At 44.5% G+C, this 25,831-nt stretch overlaps 1 protein-coding gene across 3 annotated transcripts in view; it reads left to right on the top strand.

The window, feature by feature from the left end:
• The first annotated feature begins 8,470 nt into the window (after positions 1-8,470).
• Positions 8,471-25,831, top strand: part of STOX2 (storkhead box 2) — a 195,778-nt gene continuing 178,417 nt past the window's right edge. For all 3 annotated transcript variants that reach the window (XM_055567435.1, XM_055567436.1, XM_055567437.1), the window contains exons 1-2: positions 8,471-8,682; positions 8,874-9,316. In XM_055567435.1, the coding sequence (XP_055423410.1) occupies positions 8,953-9,316 (364 nt within the window). In that variant the 5' untranslated portion in view covers positions 8,471-8,682; positions 8,874-8,952. The remainder of the gene's footprint in view (positions 8,683-8,873; positions 9,317-25,831) is intronic.

Below are 25,831 nucleotides of genomic sequence, written 5' to 3'. Positions count from 1 at the left end.
TATTAGGTGATTTGTAAAGATGATAATTGTACCAAGATCGTGACCAAGTAAGTTTATTTTACTTTTTGACAGCCCCCCAAAGAAGTTTATTTTTATTAATATATTGTTCTTTAAATTTACCCATGGAACTGATTAGGATAGGTTAGATAGGTTAGAGATTTAGAAAATGATCTAAAGATCTCTATGGTTGAGTTCTGAGTCAGGAGGAAAACAGCATCAATAGAGAAATCATATTTTCGTAGAAAGCATTCATTCTAGCTATGGCTGGGGTAGGCTTGTCTATGATCTTCACTGAAAAAGTAAGTCAAAGCCTGGGTTAGAGACAAGTTAGGATCATGATGGAAACTGTCTGGAGAAAAAGTGGAAGTCGGTTAATTGTAATAGGTTCTGAGCTTGGAGCCTATACACTCAGCTGTGCAGAAGTCCTAAGGAAAAGGCAACCCCAAGCCCTTTGCAGCCTCCATCGGCATGATTAGAACTTGCCCAATCCAGTCAATCACCCACTTTCTGGTGTTTGGTTCCTCGTGTGAACCCAGCAGTCTGGTTGTGGTCCCAACAGCGACAGTGACAGACATGCTGTTCCCAAACACAAAGGGAGACGCACACACCACATTCACATATTCCACAGGTGCAAATCACGTGAACAAACTACTAAAAGACATTCTAAGAGCATCCTTTGTTGGATCACGTGACCATTTTTATTTGCTTTTATCTTTACTGCCTTACCGAGATCGAGATGTAACTTACACAGCGAAACATTCACCTCTGTTAAGCATACAAGTCAAAGAATTTTAGTGTAGCCACAGAGTTGTGCGATCATTACCACCGCCTAATTTTAGAACATTTCCATCATTCTTAAAAGAAACCCCTTCTCCATTAGCAATTAGCCCCCATTTCCTCCCCAGCCCTTGGAAGCTACTAATCCTACTTTTCTTCTCTAGAATTTTGCCTTTCTGGATCTTTCATACAAATCAAAATCATACAGTTTGATTTCTGGACAAATCAAACCCATTTTCGATCTGTGGATGGTTGAATCCACAAATGTAGACTCCACAAATATGCAAGATCCACTGTACTATAGAATCTGGAACCAATCCCCCATGAATATTGAGGGTTGACTTATTCTGTGGCATGGATATTCAACATTTTGCTATCTATTCATCAGCTTATGCACATTTCAGTAGTTTCTATTTTTTGACTATCGTAAATGCTGCTGCTATGACCGCTGTGGACAAGTCTTTGTGGGGATATATGTTTCCATTTCATTTCTCTCTGGTAGATCTCTAGAAGTGGAATTGTTGAGTCATATATAGGTCTGTTGCACTTTTTGAGGGACTGCTAAACTGTTTTCCTTAAACGACTGTATCATTTGACATTCCTACCAGCTCTGTATGAGGGCTTCAGTGTTTCCACATCTTCAACAACACTTGCTATTTTCTGCCTTTTTTTGTTTTTTAATTATAACCACCCTAGTAGGTAAAAAAATGATATATTGTCTAGTCTTAAATCCGTCCTTTGAGTTCTAATTTAAAACATTTTACTTTCCATTTTTGAGTGCTTGTACTGAGAAGTTTTGGGGCTTCACTGGTGGCTCAGTGGTAAAGAATCCGCCTGCCAATGCAGGACACATGAGTTCAATCCCTGGGTCGGGAAGATCTCTGGAGAAGGAAATGGCAGCCCACTCCAGTATTCTTGCCTGCAGAATTCCATGGACAGAGGAGCCTGGTGGGCTATAGCCCATGGGGTAACATGACTACAAAAAAAAACTGAGAAAGTTTTAGGATGTCTACTGTGCTCTATTGCCAGAAATGGAAGGCCTAAATGTGCTTTTTTCTTGATAATAAATATGTTTTCTAATAAAATGTTTTTATTGTATGTATATATTTAATTCTGATAGGAAACATAATTTTTTAGACATAGAGTGCTTATCTAATTACTTTTTCAATTTACATTTACACCCTTTAAAATATTTAAGTAGGATAAACAACATAAATTAACAGCTGTGTGCTGAAAAGATACCCAGATTCACAATAACTGTCACAGATAGTAGACAAGTCTTGTTGACTTGCCACTTATTTTGCATTTCTAAATTTTCAGGACAATCCCCATTAACAGTATAAGGCAAATATAACAAATTACAAATAAAGCAACTTCATTTTTTTAGAAAGGTACATTTATTCATCTAGAATAAATGAGACAAATGCTTAGAAGTTAATGACTTTATCTTGAATCACCAAGAATGACTAACTACATATAATTAGATTTCTAAACTCTGGTTAGTCACATTTCAAAAGTAATTAAGTGGAAAACACCATAGGAATCAAATTCCATTTGTAACTGAAGGCCCAATGTCGATGATTTTGAAGTTCCACTTTAACAAATACAACATGAATAAGATCATTAACTGTTCTCTTGTGAATGATTGTGTCTGTCTTTTAAAATGCTTTGGTATCTGCCTGTTTCAGATAGCAGTTATCTGATTAACTACAGCATTTGCCTAAAACCATCTATTTTTAGTTGGCTCTTTTCTTGCCTTTGGAGATCTGCCATCTGCAGTGATTTTAGAGGAAGGCGGGCCTGTTGACTGGGCAAGATGACAGGGTCCTGGCAGGTTATAATTTCCATTGTTGAAGATCTCAGACTCTGAGCATCCACTTCCATATTTGGAGCAGACAAAATCAAGGGTAGAACTTGGCAATTAGGTTAAAAAAAAAATCAACAGATAATGAACTGATTCCATTCCAGTTAGTAGGAGAAATACACAAGAATTGTGTTTGTTTTCTCACGTTGTTTTGTTATTAATATCAGCTATTATTTCACATGAAATGGCCACAAGGTGTTATATAGGCTCATCCATACAGTTAGGAAATTAATGACAGTAGAGTATGTATCATGGCAACAGTTTGCCATGTTTTCTTCCCCCAGCACAGCCTACACGGAAGATGCCATTTACATGAGGGACCAAACCTCACGGGAGCGCTGATGAACTGCACGAACCCTGGGTGGCTGTAACTCCAGCCCCTTTCTTTTGTATCTAAGAAAGCCTAGCAGAATATGAAGGACTGAGCAAACTTATTTCAAGAGGAACTTTGAATCTACCCTATTTTAAAAATAAATAAAAAGGAATCAATCCCAAACAGGTATATTGTTTATAACCATTTTCTTGGACACACTGCCCAGCGACTGAGACTCACGAATGGATCACGTCCCTTAGGTTGGAAAGAACTGTATGTAATATGTCAGCCTCATACAGTAAGTACTCCTCTTTCAAGTCTTAGTTCAATATTATTCACTGTATGAAGTCTTATGTCATTCTCAATGTTGCCCATTTAATAAACTTATCCTTCCTTTTATCTCCCTCCCCAATGTAATATGTACATTTGTCCACTATTGCACTAATAAGGCCTAATTTCATTTTGGGGGGATTACTGTCTGTCTCCTCTTGCAAACTGTAAGCTCCTCACAAATAAGCATTATGTCCTATTTATTTCTGTATCTCTAGTTACTCAGCATACTGCCTAGAATACAACAGTTTTTTGATATATGATTCTTAATGAACAGTAGCAAGATTTAGTAACTTCTAATTACTTTGAGTTAAAGACTGAGGCATGCATGCTAAGGACATGGACATCTGCTATTTAAAATACTTCATTTAAAAACCCACAATAACTTGATATGGCCGATGAAATTTTTGTTCAAATAAAATGGACTTCTGGCATAAAATTTGGGGTATGTTGAGTTGGGTTTACAATTATAGTCAGGAAGAGTGTAAAGTATTTTAATAGGAAAACTAGGCTGGCTTCTATTCTCAACTGCTCCCATGTACAGCTTTAGGAAATGAACAAGAACCAACCACGCATAGAAACAGAAGACAAAGAAAAGTACATTTTAGGGAGCGGGGTTCAGGATGGGGAGCACGTGTATACTCGTGGCGGATTCATGTTGATGTATGGCAAAACCAATACAATATTTTAAAGTAACTAGCCTCCAATTAAAATAAATAAATTTACATTTTAAAAAAAGCTAAAAAAAAAAAAAGAAAAGTACATTTTACACACTGCTCTTTGAAAATTGGTTTCTGACTGGGATGGGCTTCTGGTTTGTGATGGAGATACCAGGGCTGGTACAATATGAAAGCCAGAATACAGAAGCGTCATGGCTGGGTTACTCTCAACAGAGGCATTATTCAGAAGATCCAAGAACCAGCCAGAGTTCGTTTTTAGGCTTACATGAGGCTCTCAATTATGGCAGCAATATTAAACTTTGTCTTAGAAGAGATTCATTCTTTGGGGGAGGGGAATGAGCGAGGAATCAGCATAGCATTTAAGAGCACTTTGAGCTATTTTGAGAAAGTGTCCCAAGCCATCAAAAACTGTTCCCTGTAGGGAAGATCAATACAGGTCTTGACTAAGTGAAGTATCTTTGGTAGGCTGTCAGGAGAAGTGGAGCATCTGACGTACTTTTGTGGTGTTTTCAACATCAAACTCATTCTCAACCACTATATCGAGCCCGTATACTCAAGTGATTCACACACGTGTGGCTGTGATAACAAGATGATCAGTAACTCTTTGAAGAAGAGTGGAGGGGGCCTTTATGCAGTTGTTAAGAGCACAGACTCTGGAACCAGACTGCCTGGATGTGAATCCTGGCTTGAGGACTTTACACCAAGTCACCAAGACCTTGAGCATATTAAATATTAAGTTCATCCGAGTTAAGTTCTCTGTGGATCAATTTCTCATCTATAAAGTTAAGATGACAAAAGTATCCAGCCCATAGGGTTTCTGCACAGATTAAATGAATGAGTATAATAAAGTGTCTACAGTGTATATGACACATAGGAAGCACCATGATAATGTTAGCTATTCTAATTATTAACCTGGGATAAACAGTAACAGACATTCCACTGAGAGCATCTTTCTGGCTAGTAGGTGAGCATGTAGACATAAACATCAAACAGAATCACTAATACTGCATAAGTCATGGGCTTCCCAGGTGGCACTAGCAGTAAAGAACCAGCCTGCCAATACAGGAGACATGGAAATGTAGGTCTCCAACCCTGGGTTGGGAAGATCCACTGGAGGAGGGCATGGCAATCCGCTTCAGTATTCTTGCCTGAAAGTCCATGGACAGAGGAGCCTGGCGGGCTACAGTCCATGGGGTCACAAAGAGTCAGACATGATTGAGCGACTGAGCATGCAGGCATGCATGTGCTACAATTAAGGGTGTTGGTGGCTTACCCTTGAAAGAATCCTTTTAATTAGAATAAGCGGCAACCCCACAGTTATAAGATCTCTATGGGAACTCTTGGGCTTCTACTGCAGTGAGGTTTTATTGAGTGTTTTGTGCAGATGCCATTCTTTCTGACACATTAATCAATTGGTGCCTTGAATTATGGAGTTAGGAGTCTAAATCACCTATCACACTTGTGAGATAAAAATAACGTAGCAGAATTTCCATTTTGTTTTATAAAAGTTGACTTTCCAGAGGTGCCACAATCAGGGCATCCCTGAAGTCTTCTTTCCTGCCTAGATTCTTATTTGTTAGACTTTTCCAAGAAGCATGCAAACATTACCACAGTGCAACATTAAGTAGTGCAAACATTATAACAGTGGTCCAATGATCTATTGCTCTGTAATCACGTACCTCAAAACTCAGTGATGAAAAACAGCTGCCACTTTATTATGCTCATAGTTGGGTGGATCAGGAATTGAGACCAGGCACAGCTGGTGAAGGGTCACCTTTGGTATACAAAGCTTCTGTTGGATTGACTTGAATACCCAGAGATGCCTGGGACAGCTCGATTGGGGGTTACTCTGGGGCCATGGTTCTATTATATTTGGTGTCTGCTGGGGCTAGAATATCTCTTTCACTCCTGTGTTGGTGTCTAAGCTGGGAAGGTGAAAATGGCTGGGAACTGGCCAGCACTGTGCTCTTTCCATACCTCCTTCTCATGACTAGCTTGAGCTTCCTCACAACATGATGATCTCGGGGTACCTACACTTGTTACAAGGTGGCTGCTTCCAAGAAGCTTAAGTGAGAGCTAAGAGGCTAATCAGTCTACTTCCAGAACCAGTTCAGCATCAGTTCATGCGTGCGAAGTCACTTCAGTTGTATCCAACTCTTTTCGACACTATGGACCATAGCCTGCCAGGCTCCTCTGTCCATGGGATTATCCAGACAAGAATCCTGGAGTGTGTTGCCATGCCCTCCTCCAATTCATCTCTGCTCTACTGGTCAAAGCAATCAGAGGTCCTAACCAGAGTTCAAGGGGTGAAGAGAGATTCTATGTCCAGATAGGGGAGTGATGGGGTCACATTATGAAACGCACACACCTGGGAAGCGTTGTGGCAGCTCTCTTTGGAAAACACAATCTGCCATGAACAGAAATTCCAAAGTGACGGCCCTTAGGCTGGAATGCACCTCCCTGAGTGATGACTGTCTGAGTTCTGTTATATCCCAGTGGACAACCAGCGACTGATAAGCCTGGAGCAGAGTAAGTTTAGCAAAGCCCTCTCTCCTTGCAGGAATGGCAGGCAGTTGACAGCAGGCAGCGGGGAGAAGGGCTGATAAAGAATTTCATTCACAGTGCTCTTTCATTCTTTACATCCCACTTGATCTTGAGCTTCAGTATGGAGAAAACTGAGGCAAGGGTTCTCCCCAGGGAGTCTGAGGATTTCTTATTTTGATAAGTTACCAAAAAAGTTCTTCCCGAACATTTTCAAGTAAATCGGTGCAACAGTATCTCCTGAATGAAGTCCTATTAGTTTATCGTGCAGGTTTTCAGTTCCTTTGGAGGCTGCAATGTATGCCGAGGAAACTTGGGTTCCGGAGTCATAAGCCTGATTCAAATCTTGGGCTTATCAACTATTCATTGTGTGACCTTGGCCAAATCAGCTCACATCATATTTCTCCTTGGAAAAATCGGAATAATAATTGTTCCTCCTCCTTGAGTTTTGTAAGAATGAGGCATTGATAGATGTTAAACAGTTTTCCTTGGAAAATAACCAGGAACTGTCTCCACTATATGGGTCAAGATAAAGGTCTTGGAACTGAACCTAGGGAAGGAACAGTTCCTTGCCAAGAAACATTTGCATCTTCCTTCATGATGATGTACCCAAGTGCCCCGCTGAAGGGGATGTAAGCACAATGTAAATTTTCCAGGGACATCGGCCCAGTGTGGCTACTGCAACCTTAGCAAGAAACCCTTCAATGATCCCTCTCATAATATAACATTTTTTTTTTCAGGTCAGGCGTTTTCAAAGTGTGGCCCAGGACCACCACCAGCAGCAGTTAGCTGAGAATTTGTTAGAAAGAATAATGGTTAGGTTCCACAGCAGACCTACTGAATCAGAAGTAGTGAGACCCACATCCTGATACACTCTGTTTTGACAAAAGCTGCAGGCGACTCTGTGAGCACTTAAGTTTGAGAAACGTTGCTCCAGGAAAATTTAACATGAAACCTTGGGGTCAATTAGGGTTCTAGATATACAACTAGTCTTTCTCAATGAAAAAGAAGAAAAACGGAGTTTGTACAGAAAGAAGCTTAATGAATCGGTTTTTTGTTTGTTTGTTTTCATTTTCTTTTTTTTTTAATTTTATTTTATTTTTAAACTTTACATAATTGTATTAGTTTTGCCAAATATCAAAATGAATCCGCCACAGGCATACATGTGTTCCCCATCCTGAACCCTCCTCCCTCCTCCCTCCCCATTCCATCCCTCCGGGTCATCCCAGTGCACCAGCCCCAAGCATCCAGTATCGTGCATCGAACCTGGACGGCAACTCATTTCACACATGATACTCTACATGTTTCAATGCCATTCTCCCAAATCTTCCCACCCTCTCCCTCTCCCACAGAGTCCATAAGACTGCTCTATACATCAGTGTCTCTTTTGCTGTCTCGTACACAGGGTTATTGTTACCATCTTTCTAAATTCCATATATATGCGTTAGTATACTGTATTGGTGTTTTTCTTTCTGGCTTACTTGGACACCTTATCTTTGACAAAGGAGGCAAGAATATACAATGGATTAAAGACAAAATCTTTAACAAGTGGTGCTGGGAAATCTGGTCAACCACTTGTAAAAGAATGTTTTCGTTTTCTAAAAGAATATAATCATTTCCTTTCCTGGTGAATTTCATATCCTTTTCGTCAATGGAAGAAGACACTAGGAATGACCGGGTTTCTTGTACCTTAGGCCCACAGTACGGGATGGAGATACGGGAGAGAGTTCCCACAAGGGTTTGGGAGGAGAGACTGATGACAATTTTTCGTGGTTGACTAAGTTTTTTAAAAAGCCACTTCCAAGGGCACATCAACCAGTCAGCGGAGGCACTTGTTCCAGCAGGAGGTGGGAGGTGGGGGCGGGGTGGAGCGTGGGGAGGAGCGACACGCGCAGCGCGGGGACTCGGGGCCTTTCGTGAGTCGCCGTGAGTCCCTGGACCCGCCACCTAAACGCACCCCAGGACCCGGCCATCCGCACACCCCGGGACCACCTTCCGCAGCGGACTGTTGGGGATTCCTCCGGCCGGGTCCGGCCAGGCGGGTTCCCCAGCCTCAAGCGAACTGCCCGCCCCCAGTCCGCGTCTCCGCCCCTCGCCGGGGCCGCCGGGCGCCGAGGGAGGCAAGGGTGCCACGGCTGGAAAATGAGCGGTGCCCGGAGGGTGGCCCGGAGCTGCAGGTAACGCGCGCCAGCCCCCGGCCCGAGAGGGCACCGCACACGCGCCCCGTCCACGCGTGGCGACCACGCTGCGCCCACCCGCGGGCTTGTGCCCAAGCGGGTTCCGGGGTGTCCTGGCGTCGGGGCGCAGGGTGGCGGGGGCGCGGCCGGCTCCGGGGGGGCGGCACTAACGCTCCCCGCTTGTCCCGCAGCTCAGTTAGCTCGGCCGTTCCCGGGAGCGGCGGGAGGCGGCGGCGGCGGCTGTGAGTGGGGTCACGCGGCGGGCGCCGGATGCCTCCGAAGATGGAGAAGTTTCTGCAGATCGCGCCTCACTCTCTGGCCATCGTCCTGGGCCCGGCTGAGGGGCCGGCGGGGCAGAGGTCCGAGGCCGCCCGGCCCGCCTCCCCGGCCGGGCCCCGGCAGCTCTCCCGGCACCACATCGGCTACGAGATCTTCGCCGACTTCAAAGCCGAGAACATGCAGCACTTCTGGAACAAGAAGGTCACGGCCGCGGTGGCCGAGACGTTCTTCCTGGGCTGGATCGACGAGCAGGTTCTGCTGATCCAGGGCAAGGAGGAGCATCTGGAGGCGCTGCGCGAGGGCTGGTCGCGCCGGGCGCTGCGGCCGCCCTCGGGCTTCCACATCCGCTGCCTCGGTGAGTTCGGCCGCCGGGCGCCCCGTCCCGTCCCGCCGGGTCGCGTCCGGTGCCGTAGCGCCGGGGACCTCCCCCGCCCTGCCGGAGCCGGCGCGCAGGCCGGGTTCCCCCGGGCGCCCGCGTCTCTCTCCACCCCCGCGCCGTGCCGGGGGAGGGGCCGGCGGCCTGGGCGCGCGCGGGACGGGGGAGCTTCCTGGCACCGAAACCCCGGGAGCAGTACCTCGGCGCGCACGGCGCTCCTGGCCGGCCGGCGGGAGCCTCCCTGGCGGCACCTGCGGGGCGGTGCCTGGGGCCGACCAGGTGGGCGGCGGCGCGGAAGGCTCGGCGGGTCCTCGGCCGCTCCCGGGCTGCCGGGTTTCCGCTTCTGCGCTCGGCTCTGGCCGCTGGCGAGCGTGCAGACGAGGGAGAGGTGGAGACGGCGCCCAGGTAGCTTCGAGCGGCAGCGGGCTTAGCCACGGGAGACGGCGGCTAGGTGCGCGGGCGCCCCCGGGTGCATCCTGTACGGGGACCGGGACCCGGCCCCTCCGCGCCACCCCCGGCTGCCTCTGCCTGGGGCGGCGCGTCCCTCCCGGGGTGGGTTGACTTTTAAGCGCCGGTGTTTCTGTGCACGACTGAGCTGTGTAGATTTCGTTGCCGCCCGTACATCTTTCAAGTCATTTTGTGAGTTTGAAGATAGGAAGAGACACGAGGACCAGAGAAAAAAGTCTGATCCTCAACAAAAGAGAAAGCAGTGTCCGGGAAGAGCCCGCAAGGTGCTGTTCACTGCTGCATTTCCAGCGCGTCTCGATCTGCTGTTTGTTTCTTAAATTGCATTACTTTTTCTCAACCCAGTCTGCCTCTCTTTTAGACTATACTGTTTATTTTTGTACTTTAGGCTCGGTGGCTCAAAACGGATATAGTAAATAGTAATGTTTTGTGAAACGATTTCGGGAAAGAAACCATTCTTCTAGTAAGGTTTAGAAATTCTTTTGTGACATTTTGGGAGGAGGTCAAAAGTTCAAACGCTAAAAGACGGTAAAGCCGCCTTTTTCGTTAGCCAGGGTTGCTACGCTACCTTCTGCTGAAGGCAGACCTTTTTACCTGCTAACGTGCCTTCCTCTACGCGTATGGCAAATTTATAGCAGTTTTTTTGTTTTGTTTTTTTGTCAAGTTTCGAATAGCAGAGATCTTTACAAAACTTTCTTTAAATCCAGTAGACAAAAAACTAGTAAAGCTTGCCTCTTGTGTGTTTTACAACGTGTGTTGAAATTTCGAAAGGTGCCTTCACTTTCTTTTTTGACGTTAGCAAAAACCTCAATGGAGTCCCTGTAATTAAGCTGCCTTAGTAAAGGGCCAAGATTAATGTCTCCGAGATTTCATCTGCTCTCCTACTGTAGAACTGCAACACACTGGGAGGTAAGAATGTATGTAGTCATTTTTAGGCACTGCAGAGATTGCATTTCAATAGTTTTTAACCTTGACTTCATACTTATTCTTTACTTTCTATTTTGGAAAATTTCAAACAATATGCAAAACTAGTACAGTGGTTTTCTCCCTCTCCCCTTCTTTGCCAGGATATTTCAAGACCTTGAGTAGATGCCTGCAACCCCAGATGGACCTATATGTTAATACTGTTTTTTCCTGTACCTTCATACCTATGATAAAATTTTATTTTAAAATTTCTTACAGTAAGAGAATATCTGAATTGCTAGCATCATTTCTCTTCTGCTTTGGGGCCAAAAGTAATGGTTACATGGACACAAACACTGCAATACCACCACTGTTGAAGTGATGCTGGGAAGGGCAACTGCTAAGTGGCTAATGGGCAGGCAGGTAACCTATGGATTGTGGATTCGCTGGGCAAAGGGATGATTTACATCCCAGGATAGTGTGGGATGGGGGAGTGAGTTCATGAAGCTACTCAGAATGGTGCCCAATGTAAAACGTATGAATTGTTTGTTTCTGGAATTTTCCATTTAATATTTTTGGATCTCAGTGGACTCCAGGTAACAAACTGCAGAAGCAAAACCTTGGTAAGAGTTTTTTTTATAATAAAAAATGCTATATTGAACTCCTGTGAACCCATTATCCAGCTTCAGAACTTACCAGTATATGACCAATCTCATTCCATCTTTAAATCTCTCCTCCTGTTCGAAATCCCGGCTATTATAATAATAGCGTTTGATTTGTAAATATTTCGGTTGTTTGTATTATTTTTCATTTTAGCAGAATTGGTGAGCTTATGGGAATTGGTGATTTGTCATATCAAGCAAAGAGAACTATTTTGGCATTTTAAGGGTTACAGATTGCTGTAGTTCACTGACTGTGGCCTGTTGCCTCAGTATCTTGAACTGTCTCAAGCTGACTGGCAGCTGGCAGGTAGAGTAGCTGCTCTGGCTCAGCCCTTACCTCAGTAGCATGATGGCCAGCATGCAGAGCACCTCCTGAAACCCGCAGCAGACCAAGGAGCATGAGTGATGTCTTCTGGGATCCAGGTGGTTAGCTTTTGTGAACTGCTTGGGGATTCAGTAACGATGGTAAAATACTGAATTGTTTGTGACGGTTTGCCTCCTGTAAAACTTCTCTCAGGGAACCTCCGTGTCGGCTGCAAGGCTTTCTAATTTTTTGGTGGAAGATCTTTTATTGAGCTTTGAAACTCCAAAGTCCGGAAGCCCCTGATAACTGGCTCACAACCTTTTACTCTGAGGCACAGTATATGTGTGGACAGGTTCATGCACTAAAAAATACAAGAAACAAAACCTCAGCCAGGGACATGTACTCAGAGGGAACCAAGCTCTAAATCTGGAAGGAGTGAGTGCCATTCTCATAGGCGCTCCGTCTAATTTATATGCAAAAGCAGGAGTTGATCATTATCTGTGAGACTTTATTATTAGTAATGCATTTCTTGCAGGATAACTTTCAACAGATCCCTCAGACCGACTACCTATATTATCAGGTGCTGTTATGTGGTTTTGTGATTTTCTTGATTATTTCGTGGGTATGAGACAGCCACAAAACCAGACAGAGATGAGCCTTCTGGAGGGCATCATATTTCCTCTTGTTGAACTTGAATTAACTTCATCAGTCACAAGTAGTCCTCTTAAATAACTGGTAGGCTAATGCCAGTTTGCATTTTATTCTACTTATGGTTAATAATTATTCACAAAATTTGGTTGTTTTCCAGGTAGTCTCTGAGAGCTCATCTCTAGGTCGTGGTAATAAAATTGTCCTGTTAGATCCTCCCAGTGACGAAAGGGGAAGATTGCCTTTGTTCCATCTCAGAGTAACCTTCTTCTCTTGGGGTGTATGTGTGCGCGCGCGCACGTGCGCACAAATGCATTAACCCCATGGACAAGAGGTCTGCCCAGGCCCTCTTTTTTGGCTGGGGCCCAGCGTTGGTGAGGCAAGCCTACACTTTCACCACAGGATTGAAAACAATCTTGTCTTGCTTTGTAACTTGAAACATGCGTCTTGAAGTTGCCAGCAATTTCAGATTACTTTTGGCTGTAATTCCAAAAGTATGTGGTTCTAATCACACACTTTTCAGGTCCGGGTTCAACAAGGAGGAGATGACTATGGATTCAATAAGAAGCAAGGAATTAAGAAACTCAAAAGGAAAAGTAGTTTTGATTTGGGAGATTCAAACCCACTGCTTAGAAATGACCTACTTTGGACATGGAGGGAATAAAAATTCAGACTTTTGATTTCTGGGGCCCTCCAAAGGGAGGTATGGGCAGGAAACTAGCAATGTTTTAAAGTTGTGCTGTACTTTGATTTAACACTCAGTTGGATGCCTGACATGTTCACTGAGTGCCTGCTAGCACCTGGCTCTATGTCTTCTGGAGGTTATAAAGACTGATGAAGCCTGCCGTCTTTGTAGAGATGCTGACTCTGGAACTGGGCATGTGCGGAGGCCTCTGAGCTCAGGGAGTGAGGAGCAGTTACTTCTTCCTGGTGGCCTGGGAGAGGGGTTCCCGGAGAAGAGGCTTGCTCTGAGCCTGGTGCAGGGCTTCCTTCAGATCAGGACAGCTCTCCCACCTGGGCAGGAGCATAAGCGGTCACGGGACGGAGGAATCCCAGACGTGTTTGGGGGCTGGCTGGCTGGGGAGTAGGGGGATAGCGGTGTGATCAGACAGCGGAAAGCGGGGCTTGGGCCAGAGGTGCCAACTGAGAAGCCCTGGTAGCTTCTGAGCAGGGAGAGGGAATGACGGGGTTTGATCTTTGGTATCCCGAGAATTCTGGGGCAGGGGAGGGGACTGGGCACAGGTACAGCAGCTATTGAAAGAGCGGTGGGGAGAGGTGGTGGGTGCTGTGAGGGAGTGTTTGTTCTGTCTGGGGTTACTGTGCTTTGGAACATAGCGCTGTAGCCTGGTTGAGTCTGGAGGGCCTTCCAGCCTCCGCACAGCCCCAGAGGCCCTTGTGAGGCCCCTGTGGGGAGCCCAGATGTTCCTCCCTCCTGGGGCTCCTGGGGTTTCCCATCTGCCAGCCTGATTCAGATCCGACCATCTCCATAGATGCTCCTAACTTCAGATCTCAGGGACCGTGGCTCAGTGTCTCTGTCCCCTCCAGTGGCTCTTTATACTTAGATATTATATTTTACTTTATATAGTATTATACAGAGTTGTGTCCAATTCTTTGTGACCCCATGGACTGTAGCCCACCAGGCTCCTTTGTTCATGGGATTCTCCAGGCAAGAATACTGGAGTGGGTAGCTATTCCCTTCTCCAGGGGATCTTCCCGACCCAGGGATCGAACTTGAGTCTCCTGCACTGCAGGCGATTCTTTACCATCTGAACCACCAGGGAAGCTCCATATAAATATATATTTATATAATTATATAAATATAAATAAATATAGGTATATATTATATTTAAACATATTATATACATTGAATTATATTATACTTTGTGTGTGTGCTCAGTTGCTCAGTCATGTCTGACTCTTTGCGATCCCATGGACTGTAGCCCATGAGGCTCCTCTGTCCATGGGATTCTTCAGGCAAAAATACTCGAGTGGGCTGCCATTTCCTTCTCCAAGGGTTGATCCAGGGACTGAACCTGTGTTTCTTGTCCCTCCTGCATTGGCAGGCTAGTTCTTTACCACTGTGCCACCTGAGAAGCCCATATTATACTTTATCCTTAGCTATTAACTTAGTAAGGACCAAACACACTTTTTAGGCTTTAAATCAGAACTTATATTATACATTATAAAATTTTTAGCTGTTGTATCCCTGAAACTCACATAATATTATACATCAGATCAGATCAGATCAGATCAGTCGCTCAGTCGTGTCCGACTCTTTGCGACCCCATGAATCGCAGCACGCCAGGCCTCCCTGTCCATCACCAACTCCCAGAGTTCACTCAGACTCACGTCCATCGAGTTAGTGATGCCATCCAGCCATCTCATCCTCTGTCGTCCCCTTCTCCTCCTGCCCCCAGTCCCTCCCAGCATCAGAGTCTTTTCCAATGAGTCAACTCTTTGCATGAGGTGGCCAAAGTACTGGAGTTTCAGCTTTAGCATCATTCCTTCCAAAGAAATCCCAGGGCTGATCTCCTTCAGAATGGACTAGTTGGATCTCCTTGCAGTCCAAGGGACTCTCAAGAGTCTTCTCCAACACCACAGTTCAAAAGCATCAATTCTTCGGCGCTCAGCCTTCTTCACATTCCAACTCTCACATCCATACATGACCATAGGAAAAACCATAGCCTTGACTAGATGAACCTTTGTTGGCAAAGTAATGTCTCAGCTATAGTTCAATAAAAAAAGAAAATTGTTTAAAACATAAGGGCATCAAGCATTTCTTCTATTCTTTATTGTTTTTTTTCAAAGAGAGTTGCTTTCTTAAAGTGGCTTTTCCGAGTAGTAACTTTTTAAGACAATTGTTTTAAAAGGATACACTTCAAAAGAATTTGTATATATCCCAACCAAAAGTTGATTTATTTAAGTCAACTTAAAATTGAATAATATGCCTAGGCTCATGTCTGGGATTGCCAAATGAGTGTTAAAAAGCTTTTGGAATTAGAGGTACTGAGTCATTCAACAGCTGAAGAACCTCCTCCCATCTCCTAGGATTTGTTCTGGGAATTGAAGTGGAGAATAGGTAGGACATAGCCCTTGTACTTTTGGATATTCCATTCTAAGAGGGCAACAGAAATTTTAAAAATTAAACAAAAAGTAAGAATTTCAAAGTATTTTAAGGGCTTTAAAAATTAAGCAGGTGAGGACTTCCCAGGAAGTCCAGTGGTTAAGACTCTGAGCTTCTACTGCCGGGATTTCAGGTTTGATCCATGGTTGGGGAACTAACATCCCAGATGCTGTTAAAAAAAAAAAAGCAGGTGATAGAGAGTGACAGGGAAACATGAGATAATAGCTAACATTTATTGATCATTTACTATTTCATAAATGCTTTATTTCTGTTGGCTATTTAGGTATCATTATTTTACCCGTTTTACTGTTGAAAACACTGAGGAATAAATAGCAGGACAAGTGCTTCTCCGAGGACGCCTAGTTAGTAAGAGAGAGAGCTGGGGTCTGGACCCAGGCAGCGTAAGTTTTGCTTGTTTTTCTTTTTCTTTTTGGTTATACAGATAAGATTCAAGTTCAGGTTGCTGGCCCCCAATACACGCATTCTCCTAGCAGTTTACGGTTCCAGGTACCCAGAGGCCACGGGTTTGCTTGGAGGTGGCTGAGACCACACAGGGAAAAGGGAAACCAGCGCTGGTCCAGGATGCTGCGAGAGATCCTCACGATCGAGCTTCCTTTAAGCCAGTTTGGTCCATTGCTTTGTGTGGTTAGTGATCTTTCTGCGGGGTTCACTCACAGGAAGGCAGATTCTTCATTTTCTGCCCCAAAGCCACATTCCCTGCCAGGGCTTTGACTGACAGTCCAATAATACCTCTTGTTTTGTGTAGCACTTGACTGATGGATGAGCTGGGGGCCAGTGGTGGAGGAGCAGATGAAAATCAGCTTGAATGCCAGAGGGACAGAAAGGAAAGCCCTTGAGGCTGATCCTTGTTGAGCCAGCCAGAGAATGGAAGGTGTGACTGGAGATGAGGTCAGAGGGGCTAGACGCCAGGTCGTGTGGGGCCTCTTGGTATTTTATTCTGTGGTGACAAGGTTTTGAGCATCCAGTACAGTTAGGGTACTGGGTTGGGGTCTGTAGAATATCCAGAAAAGCGTCAGACAGGGGCCCTCTCGTAGAGAAGCTTACCTCCCGTATTAAAATCTCACTGTTAGGTCTAGACAGTGAACAAGGATGTATTTCAACTTTTATTGATTTCTAGCTAGTCATAAAGATATTTTTATGAATTACCTCACTCTGGCTCGAAGAAATTTTCAGTAAAGGTGTGCCAGTTTCATCGTAATGAAGTGTTTAGAGTGAACTTCAAAGACTCAAGGCCTTGTGATAACTGTTGTAATTTAGATTACACTGGCATGGGAGGATACGGCTGTGGGTTTTTTGATGTCTGTCTCTCTTGACAAAGAACCATAATCTTGGACACTGTCAAGGGTCAGAATTAGTGGTATCTCTTTAAAGAATTTGATAAATGATTTGGGTCAAGAGGTACAGGGAATTTATCAGAGCCTTTGGGGGTGTAAGTCTCCCAGGGAGGCAGACCCACCTGTCTGTGAGAGTCCACAGGATGGTGGTGGGCACCCCGTGGCATGGCCCCCCCGGGCTTGAGATACTCTTTTGATATTAATGCAATGAAAGCAGACCTCCCTGCTGTCGATGTGACTCTTAACGGCTCAACACACACAGTAAAATTCTTCCTTTTCCTCAATTTCTTGGGAAGGCCCTATATTGGGGTTTTCTATAATGAGAGCCCATCTGTGGATGTAAAATGGCATGTCTCTGAAAGAGGGATGTCACCTCCCGCTTCCCAATACCAAACACGTGGGGGAGGCTTTAAAGTCCCCCTGTCTGCGTGGATGCCAGCTATTTAATAGTAAGTCCAAAATAACCTCCTTCTCACAAAGCCACGGGTCCCTGGAGGTCCCAAAAGGCTTACCAGCGTCGCTTAGCTATGGACCCAGTCTGGCAGGATTGCACCTTCTGACCACCTGCGATCGCTGTGGCCTCTGTCTTCACGGTGAGGCCGCTGGTGCTCAGAGGACGCGCTGGGATGCTGTGAGTGCATTCCCTCTTAGCATCTCCTTCCATCCCTGTCACCCTTCCCCTGACGCTGTGTCAGATGCCCTCCTCCCCATTTCTTCTACGTTCTCTCCAGATTTGGGTAACTTTTCCTTTTAAATCTTGCAATAACAGGTGACGTCTTCTCTGCCTTTCTACTTCAAAGGCCACATGCCCCCCGCCCCTAACAGCCCGAGTTTTTTAGAACCTGAAGTTCTCCTTATGTGTCCATTTCCAGGACACCAGAGCTCCATCACCTACTCTTCTAAAGAACACTTATCTCTGGTGATTCCAGGCTCCTCATTTTCCTTGGAAGTGACCTTCATGAGTCAAGATAGTTTTCTGACACTTTCATGCTGAAAAAGAGGGGAAGAACTTCTATACGTTTAATGTCTCCAAGGGGACACCATCCCAGATGTGATTTTCAAAACAAAATTTTATTTCTTTATAGATGTTCCCAAACCTGTGGCTCTCACCCCTTGAGGCTGTTTTCTGCTCTTGGGCAGATCCTCTCCGCAGCTTTTTCCTGCCCATCTCACCAAGGCTAGGGGGAGCGTTACAGGATCTAATCTGTGTTCCTGCAGTAGAGGGGTTTTTCTCTGCTATGTGGAAACATCTGTCCAGTCTGGCTAGTTCGTGTAGCTTCTTCTTTTTTTTTTTTTCCTTCATGTTAGTTATTTTATCTCTGCTTCTGGACAAAAAATCAGACACTTTCTGGACTCCTTCAGAAGAGGTGAAAGGATGACAGAGTCCAATGAACACTGCTGTCCTTCTGGAAAGAAATTCCAACTCTATCTCATCGATTATAATCGTGTTTATGCCACGTGTGTGTGTGTGTGTGTGCACACACGCGCCCAGCCGTGTCCTACTCTTTGCAACTTCATGGGCTGTAACCCATCAGGCTCCTCTGTCCATGGGGTTTTTTAGGCAAGAATACTGGCATGGGTTATCATTTCCTCCTCCAGGGGATCTTCCCAACCCAGGAATCGAAATCTCATTCTGTTGTTGCAGTTCACCCAGATCCTCAAATGGCCTTCCTCCAAGATCTTCTCTTGGCCTCTAGGTTCTGATGGCTGGTCCTTTCCCCCTTGGTTCATTCTGTTTGGGTCTTGATGATATCAGCTTGGGGAGATTTGGAAAGCCTGCTGACTTTACAGTCAATATACAATCGCAGGATACACAGATGATCCTTTCATTGTTGTTATTATGGGGGACAACTTTGTGACCAGCATACCTTGTCTTAGGTTGATCACTTTCCTTTTATCAGAGTCCAGTTATTAGTTTGTAAAAAAAAAAAAAAATGGCTTTAGGTTAGTAGACTGAAGTACTAACATAGAAAAGTGAAAGTGGTACTTTAGAACCCGTCTCTGAACGTGCCAGATGATGGTGGTTGCTCTCGCATCCTCCTTCCACTCTTTCCTGTATCTTGAACATTTCCTCTTATATCAGTACTAAAGGAGGACCATTCTAGAGGACGGGCTTTATGCTTTTTGCTCCTTCATTAAATGTTTACTGACTCTACTTCAGAGTTGGAGAAGGGGTGAGTAGGGAGGAGGAAAAAGAAGAATGCATGTCTGTTAATGTTCACTGTAGGTCAGGCATTGTTCTCAGCACTTTAATATAGTCTCAGGTAACCCTTACTGAGGTTGTGCTAATATTATTTCCATTCTATAGAAGAAGAAACAGATTCAGAGAATATTTATATGTACACGTTTAACACGAGTCCTTTCTCATCCTTTTCACCTTGAAATTTTTTTCCGAAATTAATACTGGAATATCTCTGCTTTTTGCTTGGTATATTGATTGCCACCTTTTTCTTTATCTTTTGTATGCTTTTATTTTAGTGTGTGTTCTATAAGCAGGATATCGAGTTAGACTTTAAGCCCAATATGAAATTTGTCTTTTTAGAAATATTGAACATTACTGTTGTAATAATGTTTGTTTGCTCTTGCTTGAAACGTTTGTATGTCACATGGAAGGCCCTACAATGTCGGTTTGTTTGTTTGTTTTTACACAAATCATTTATGTTGAAATGAAGTAGTGCACTCTTTTTACAAATGAATTAAATACCTTCTTTGGTGCTTTGCTCTCGACCTTGTAACTAAAGCAGTAGCTATAACCAGCAACCTAGTTATTCTGTAGCTTAGGTGAATTCCCAAATCTCTACCATCGACCCTAAGGAAGTGAAGCCAAGAGGGAGATAAGCATAGCTGCTCCCATAACCCCTCCTCACGGAGGGAGCCAGTATAGACCTGAGTTAGTAAAACAGTCACTTCCTGGCTTAGAAACCCTCTTTGGACAGTGTTGATTTGGACCAGAGGCTGTGGAGGCTGCCCCTGCAGGACCAAGGCTCAGAAGACCGGGAGGATACTTGGGCAGGGCGCTGGTTAGCATTTGGTCCTGTCCAAACTGGCCATGAGACATTGGGTCCTCACCCAATGGTCCTTGATACTTGGTCCCGTGCTAACAAAAGTTTTGAGCAGGACCAAATGTCCTGCAAGGGTGGCCTTCATTTATTCTAAGGAGGTTACATCAGTGTCATTTGGTAACTGGACTATTTTCTTTTGTTTAGCTTCTTTTTAAAAAAAAACTTGTCAGCTTATACTGTGCGAAGAGTCTTAGATCCAGGATCAAAAGCAGAAGGGTGAGGGATATTGGATGTTACTGAGTTAAACTGGCTCGCAAGGTAAGCAGCAGGCTCAGGTAATTGTAGAGAGAGATTTTGAGGTGATACAAGAAAGAGGAGAAGCTTCTTGTAACAGAGGCGCATCTTCGGTTTGCGGAAGTCCATGCAGACAGAATTAGATGGAGATAATGCAGTGACATGTGACTGATGACTGTGAGGAAAAGGTTTAATTTGATGAACTTTTCCCCTCTTCTTTCAAAAATGAGCACGTTGCATATCTTTTTGACACTGTGAAAGAAACAAGGCTCAGAAAGCCCCAAAGTTTCTTTCCTTTTAAAAAAATTTAAGTATAATTGATTTACAGTGTTATGTGTTTTCTTAGAATAGTGTAAGTTTCTCTTGTTTTCAAGTAGGTGACCACTTGTTATAACGTGGCTAATACTAAGAAAGCCTGGATTCCATAAAATCCAGCATTATCTAGCTATATTTGTGGTGAAAATGTAAAAGCAAATTTAACCAGCAAATTTACATGCAATTTGAATAAGTGGGATTTTAAATTTCTATGTACTCAAACTGATGATTAGTTGATAAAGTTTTATTGTGTATAATGCCTTTTTAATGAGCCTAAATATTTGAATGACTTTAGATTTAATAAGTATTAAAGTGCTGTGCTGAAATAAGTATTACATTTTTTTAAATGACTTTTTTCTCTCCTCTCCCATTAAAAATTCTGGACATTTATTAGCAGAAGAAGGAAGGATTGGTTAAATGCTAACAGAACATACATTGAAGTTATTTTTGAAGAGCAGTTTGTTGTGAGTTGGTGAGTTCACATCATTTCAATGACTGTTTGTAAGACGGACTGTAAGAATGTAAATCTGGAGTGGCTGAATCCAAGGGTCAAGTGTATGATCTATTCAACAAATGCTTTTAATTTCAAGGGGAGGGATTTAGAGTATGCACAATTGTTCAAGGAGAGGGAATGTGAGTAATTTTCTCTGAGCCCTGACCCTGTGTACGCAAAAGTTCTGAGGACTTACGCATGCGGACTTGAATGAGTGAATGTTGTCCTTTGTAATATTGCCAACATATTTAATTTTCCAAGTAGGTAGGTCATTGTGTCGACTTTGTCCTCATGCCAGAACCATTATCCAGGCTTTTCAATTAAGATACTGCCTTCTCAAGTCACAAAAGTTGAAAATGACTACCATTTATGTGCTCACCTGTTTTAAAATAACTGGCATTTATGTTCTGCTTGCTTGTATTAGCAGCTCACTTTGAGTGTGTCTTTCCCATTAGTTTGTCATTGCTTTGAGGATGGAGACGATAAGCTTCGGTTATGTGTCCTCCTTCAGGTCTCTCTGTGATGTGGATTTAGGAGTGTAGCATGAGTGTACTTACAAGTATAGTTAATGCTAACTGGCTGCTGGCGTTCATTTCTAAACTCCCTTTTGTGAAAATAATTAGACAAGGAGATCATTAAACTGGGATAGCCCTAGTGTCTTTGGTAGCTTTTGTAAGCAAATTGAAATCAGAGTCGATTAGACTTTTCTTGAATCTGAGAAAACGAAACTTAAGAACAACTACTAACAGCTGAGTGAAGTTTCTTACATAAGCCAAACATTTAAGATACGGCCAAATAAATAATTGTTTTGCTTCCCCTCTTCTCTATAAACACCTCTGCTGTAGCGCCCCACACTGGGAAGCCCCCTAACCACTTTTTGGTTTTGACAGTGCCTGAAAAGGCATAATTTTGGCAAAATATTATAAAATATATAATCTAATGATGATTATAGCTAACAGCCTATGTTAAATTTGTTTGAGTTACAACTCTGCTTTAGAAAATAAGACTTGGGGTACAGATTTTAAAAAATAAGTCAGATGGCATGTTAGTTATATTTCAGTTAAAGAGAAAATAAATTGGATAATTGAGGAAAAGCACAGAGAAACTGGCCTCTTCAGCTGTTTGAAAAGCAAGAGGGAAAACTACTATCCCTGAATATTTTTGTTGTCAAGGGAGGGGAAAGAATTTGAGAGGAAAGGGTGTGAAATGAGATCATAATTGGAAATAATGGACTTTATTGTTAATGTGCAGCCATGTGACCCAAGCGTGCAGGTTGCCATGTTGGGTCACCCAAGGCAGCAGCCACAATTCGGGACCTGAAATACATTAAAAGTGTTGCTGCAAAGTTACTGTGTTTTAGGAGGACAGAAGAAGACGTCACATTTATTAATAGACAAGTTGTATGTGCATGTCCTGAAAAGAAAACATTGAAGAAGTTGTGCTTGTATTTCTGTATCTATTAGGATGGGGTTTCCCTCGTGGCTCAGCGGTAAAGAATCTGCCTACAATGAGGGTGATGTGTGTTGGGTCCCTAGGTTGGGAAGATCCCCTGGAGAAGGGAATGGCAACCCGCTCCAATATCCTTGCCTGGGAAATCCCATGGACAGAGGAGCCTGGTGGGCTGCAGTCCATGGGGTCACAAAGAGTCAGACATGACTTAGCAACTGAACAACAACAGAACAATATATTAGGATACACGAAATGATCAAAACATTTACTTCCATGTCTGGATGCCTGTAGCAGCCTTAGCCACCAATGTTCGACTTCGTCTTTTTTACTTTGCAGGCCTGTCCGAACAATCTTCAGAATTCCTGGGTGAATTCGGGAGATAATAAATAATTTCATGAGGCATTAGTCACGCGTGGATTCACAAATGTACATTGTAAAGAATAAAATGCATATTGTATAGTTTTTTAAAAGTAGAGTCATGATGTCATTTAGCCTTAGTCATGAAAACCTTATTTAGAAAATGGTGAAGTTTTTTTTCCCTCTGGGAAATTCACTTTTCTCCAGTACACAAGATGAGATGAAAGTAGAACAGGTTATCAGAAATTCAGAAAAGCTGTGAAAGTTTTAATTTGGGTAATCTCTTGGGGGCTTTCCAGGTGTCACTAGTGGTAAAGAACCTGCCTGCCAATGCAGGAGACATAAGGGACGTGGGTTCGATCCCTGGGTTGGGAAGATCCCCTGGAGGATCATGAAGAACGACTCCAGTATTCTTGCCTGGAAAAGAAAAATTAGTTTTCATGAAAGAGATTCTCATGAAGACTAGGTTTTTATATCCATCAAAACTCTTTTGGAGGGCAAGTGGAAAATTCCAGAGGGTGTCTGTCCACCTCTAAGGCCAGTACTGAACTGGCTGGATTGAGAACTCAGGTCAAGCTATTGAATTTTCATTGTAGCCCTAGCTCACTTTTGCTGTCTGCCATGATCATTGAAATTTTGCTCCTGGTCTGGGTACCATATATACCTGAAGTAATGAAGGAAGAAAAAAGGACTGTCTTGTCTTCTTAAGGTAGGAGAGCACTCACCACCACAGCTTTGAAATGTGATCTGAATCCTTGGAAGTTTGTGAGTAGAGTCAAAGCAAAGAAAACCCTCTGACAATTTTCGGGCCAACTTAGAAAACACTGGCTTCCAAAACTGCTCAGTAATCTAGGAGAAGACCTCAGTCCTTACTGACTCAGTGCTTTAATTGTGTCCAGGAGAGTATGTGAAACACCAGGGAGGTACCATGCTTGGTGAATCTTTGGATGCTGATCACAGGGTTCATCCTTTGATGGGTTCTCACAGGGAAATATACTTGCCAGGTTTGTGAGTAAAAACACATAATACATGAATTTGGGGAGCTCTAGGGAAAAGGCCACCTTCTCTGCATATATGAACAGTTTTCATTTGGAGCAGTACATATTTGGTAGAAGAAAATTGATTTTGCATTTTCCCTCATTATTCTGTTTCAGAGGTGTGTTCTCTTTGCGCAGTGAAGAAAATCTGAGAAGTCCAGATTAATTTTATTTCGATAATAAAATGATATTCTGTGTCTGTGATAAACTGCTTGGGCTTAGGCCTCTCACCTTCTGTTTATTTTATTTTTTACTGCTTGACCCTATCATTAGAGTCTTACCCATGAGGAGGTTCATTACATAGTACCCTTTCCCTTTCTGCCCTCTGGAAGGCTTTGGAATGCTGGAGCGGTCCCCGTAGCTTGCTGGGCTGGTGTATGTAAGCCTTTGCCAGGTGATAAGGCTGGGTGTGGTGTCAGAGCTCTGGTTGGGTTAGGGTCTCACTCCTGCTCTGAATTTAGCAGCAGTGGGGCTCAGACCAGACCCTGTTCTGTTGGAGTAAAAAAATAAAATTCATGAAATAAAAAAAAAAATACAAATGTAGTCATTTAACCTACAGGACAGGGAAGCCTGGCGTGCTGGAGTCCAAGGGGTTGCAAAGAGTCAGACACGACTGAGCTGAACTAACTGAACCTTTTTTATTTTTTTGGTCGGTCTACTTATTTTTACATAACGATCTATTATTAGTATATACATATCTTGTATCTTGCAAAGGACTGAATTTTTCGTGCTTGGTTTCCAAGGAGGCTGACTGAATACCAAGCTGTTGGATGAGTGGAATTTGGCTGATTTCAGTCATGGTTTTTGAGATGTTCAAAGTCCCCCTGAAACTGGACGTGCAGACAGTTGAGCTGAAGCGTGTTTTCCACTCACGGTTCTGTTGGCGGCGGGACCCTGCTCCCATGATGCTAATCCAATAGAATGTAACGACGTTTATTTCGCTTCTGAGTTGTACACAGAGGCTGGGTTAGGACCTCCCTTGGCTGGGTGCCCTCGTGTAACCGTACGGAACTTCACGGAATGCAGGGCACGGCTTCATTTTCCTTTCCGTCTGAAGAGGCGAGGGCCTGTGCAAGCAGGTAGGGGTGCTTTTCTATGAAGCGCAGTGAAAGCAAGACGCCAGTGTGGTTCATGCCAGGGCCCCGCAGACGGCTCGCCGGTTCGGAAGACGGCAGTTCTCTTGCCGCTATTGTCTGGGATATTTTCATCCGCGACTCTGAAGAGAACGGAGGGTGTTCCAGACCCAGGTTTTAAAGGTCAGGGCTCGCAGCTTCATGCATTTCTGTGTTCTTGGCTTTGATATCGCAGATGCTGGGCCTGGGGTGGGGGGAGGGCTTGCAGGGGGCCTGGGAGGCGGTTGGGTCTCCAGGGCGGGGCTGAAGAGCCGCCTGCTCGAGGCTGCGGGGTTCAGCGGGAAGGGGGCCTTGTTCTCTCAGGCAGCACCCCCATCCTTGTCCCAGTCGGGCTGGGCCCCCAGCTCTCGCCTCAAGGGGTCTGTGAGTGAGTAGGCGAGTAGCGGCGGGGGTAGGGGGTCGGGGGGCGGGGGGAATGGACCTGGGGCTCAGACCTGGAGGTTAGGAGATTGGATCCAGACTGGCCCCTCGGACCCAGCGTGTCCTCCCCGAGGTGGCCCTTCACGCAGTGGGAGCGAAAGTGAGGAGTGCTGATGGGTTTGTGGCGTCTCACAGTCCTGGGAGCCGGGCCTGTGCCCGGCCCTCCTCACACTCCCTTCCCTCCAGGTCCCCTCGACCTTTCGGGCTCCGGCCTGGGGTGCTGCCACCCACAGCCCGCACACCCGAGGGCTGGAGTGAAATGGCCTGGCAGGGTCAACCCCACGAACTACGAGCCTGGATGCGGTTCTTGTGCCCTTCCAGACCCAGCAGGCCCTTTTGCTGTTTGCTGCTGCTGCTAAGTCACTTCAGTCGTGTCTGACTCTGTGCGATCCCATAGACGGCAGCCCACCAGGCTCCCCCATCCCTGGGATTCTCCAGGCAAGAACACTGGAGTGGGTTGCCATTTCCTTCTCCAATGCATGAAAGTGAAAAGTCAAAATGAAGTCGCTCAGTCGTGTCTGACTCTAAGCGAT

The sequence above is a fragment of the Bubalus kerabau genome, chromosome 2 (genome assembly GCF_029407905.1).
Source record: "Bubalus kerabau isolate K-KA32 ecotype Philippines breed swamp buffalo chromosome 2, PCC_UOA_SB_1v2, whole genome shotgun sequence".
NCBI lineage: Eukaryota > Metazoa > Chordata > Mammalia > Artiodactyla > Bovidae > Bubalus > Bubalus kerabau.
This window is presented reverse-complemented; position numbering and strand designations above follow the sequence as displayed.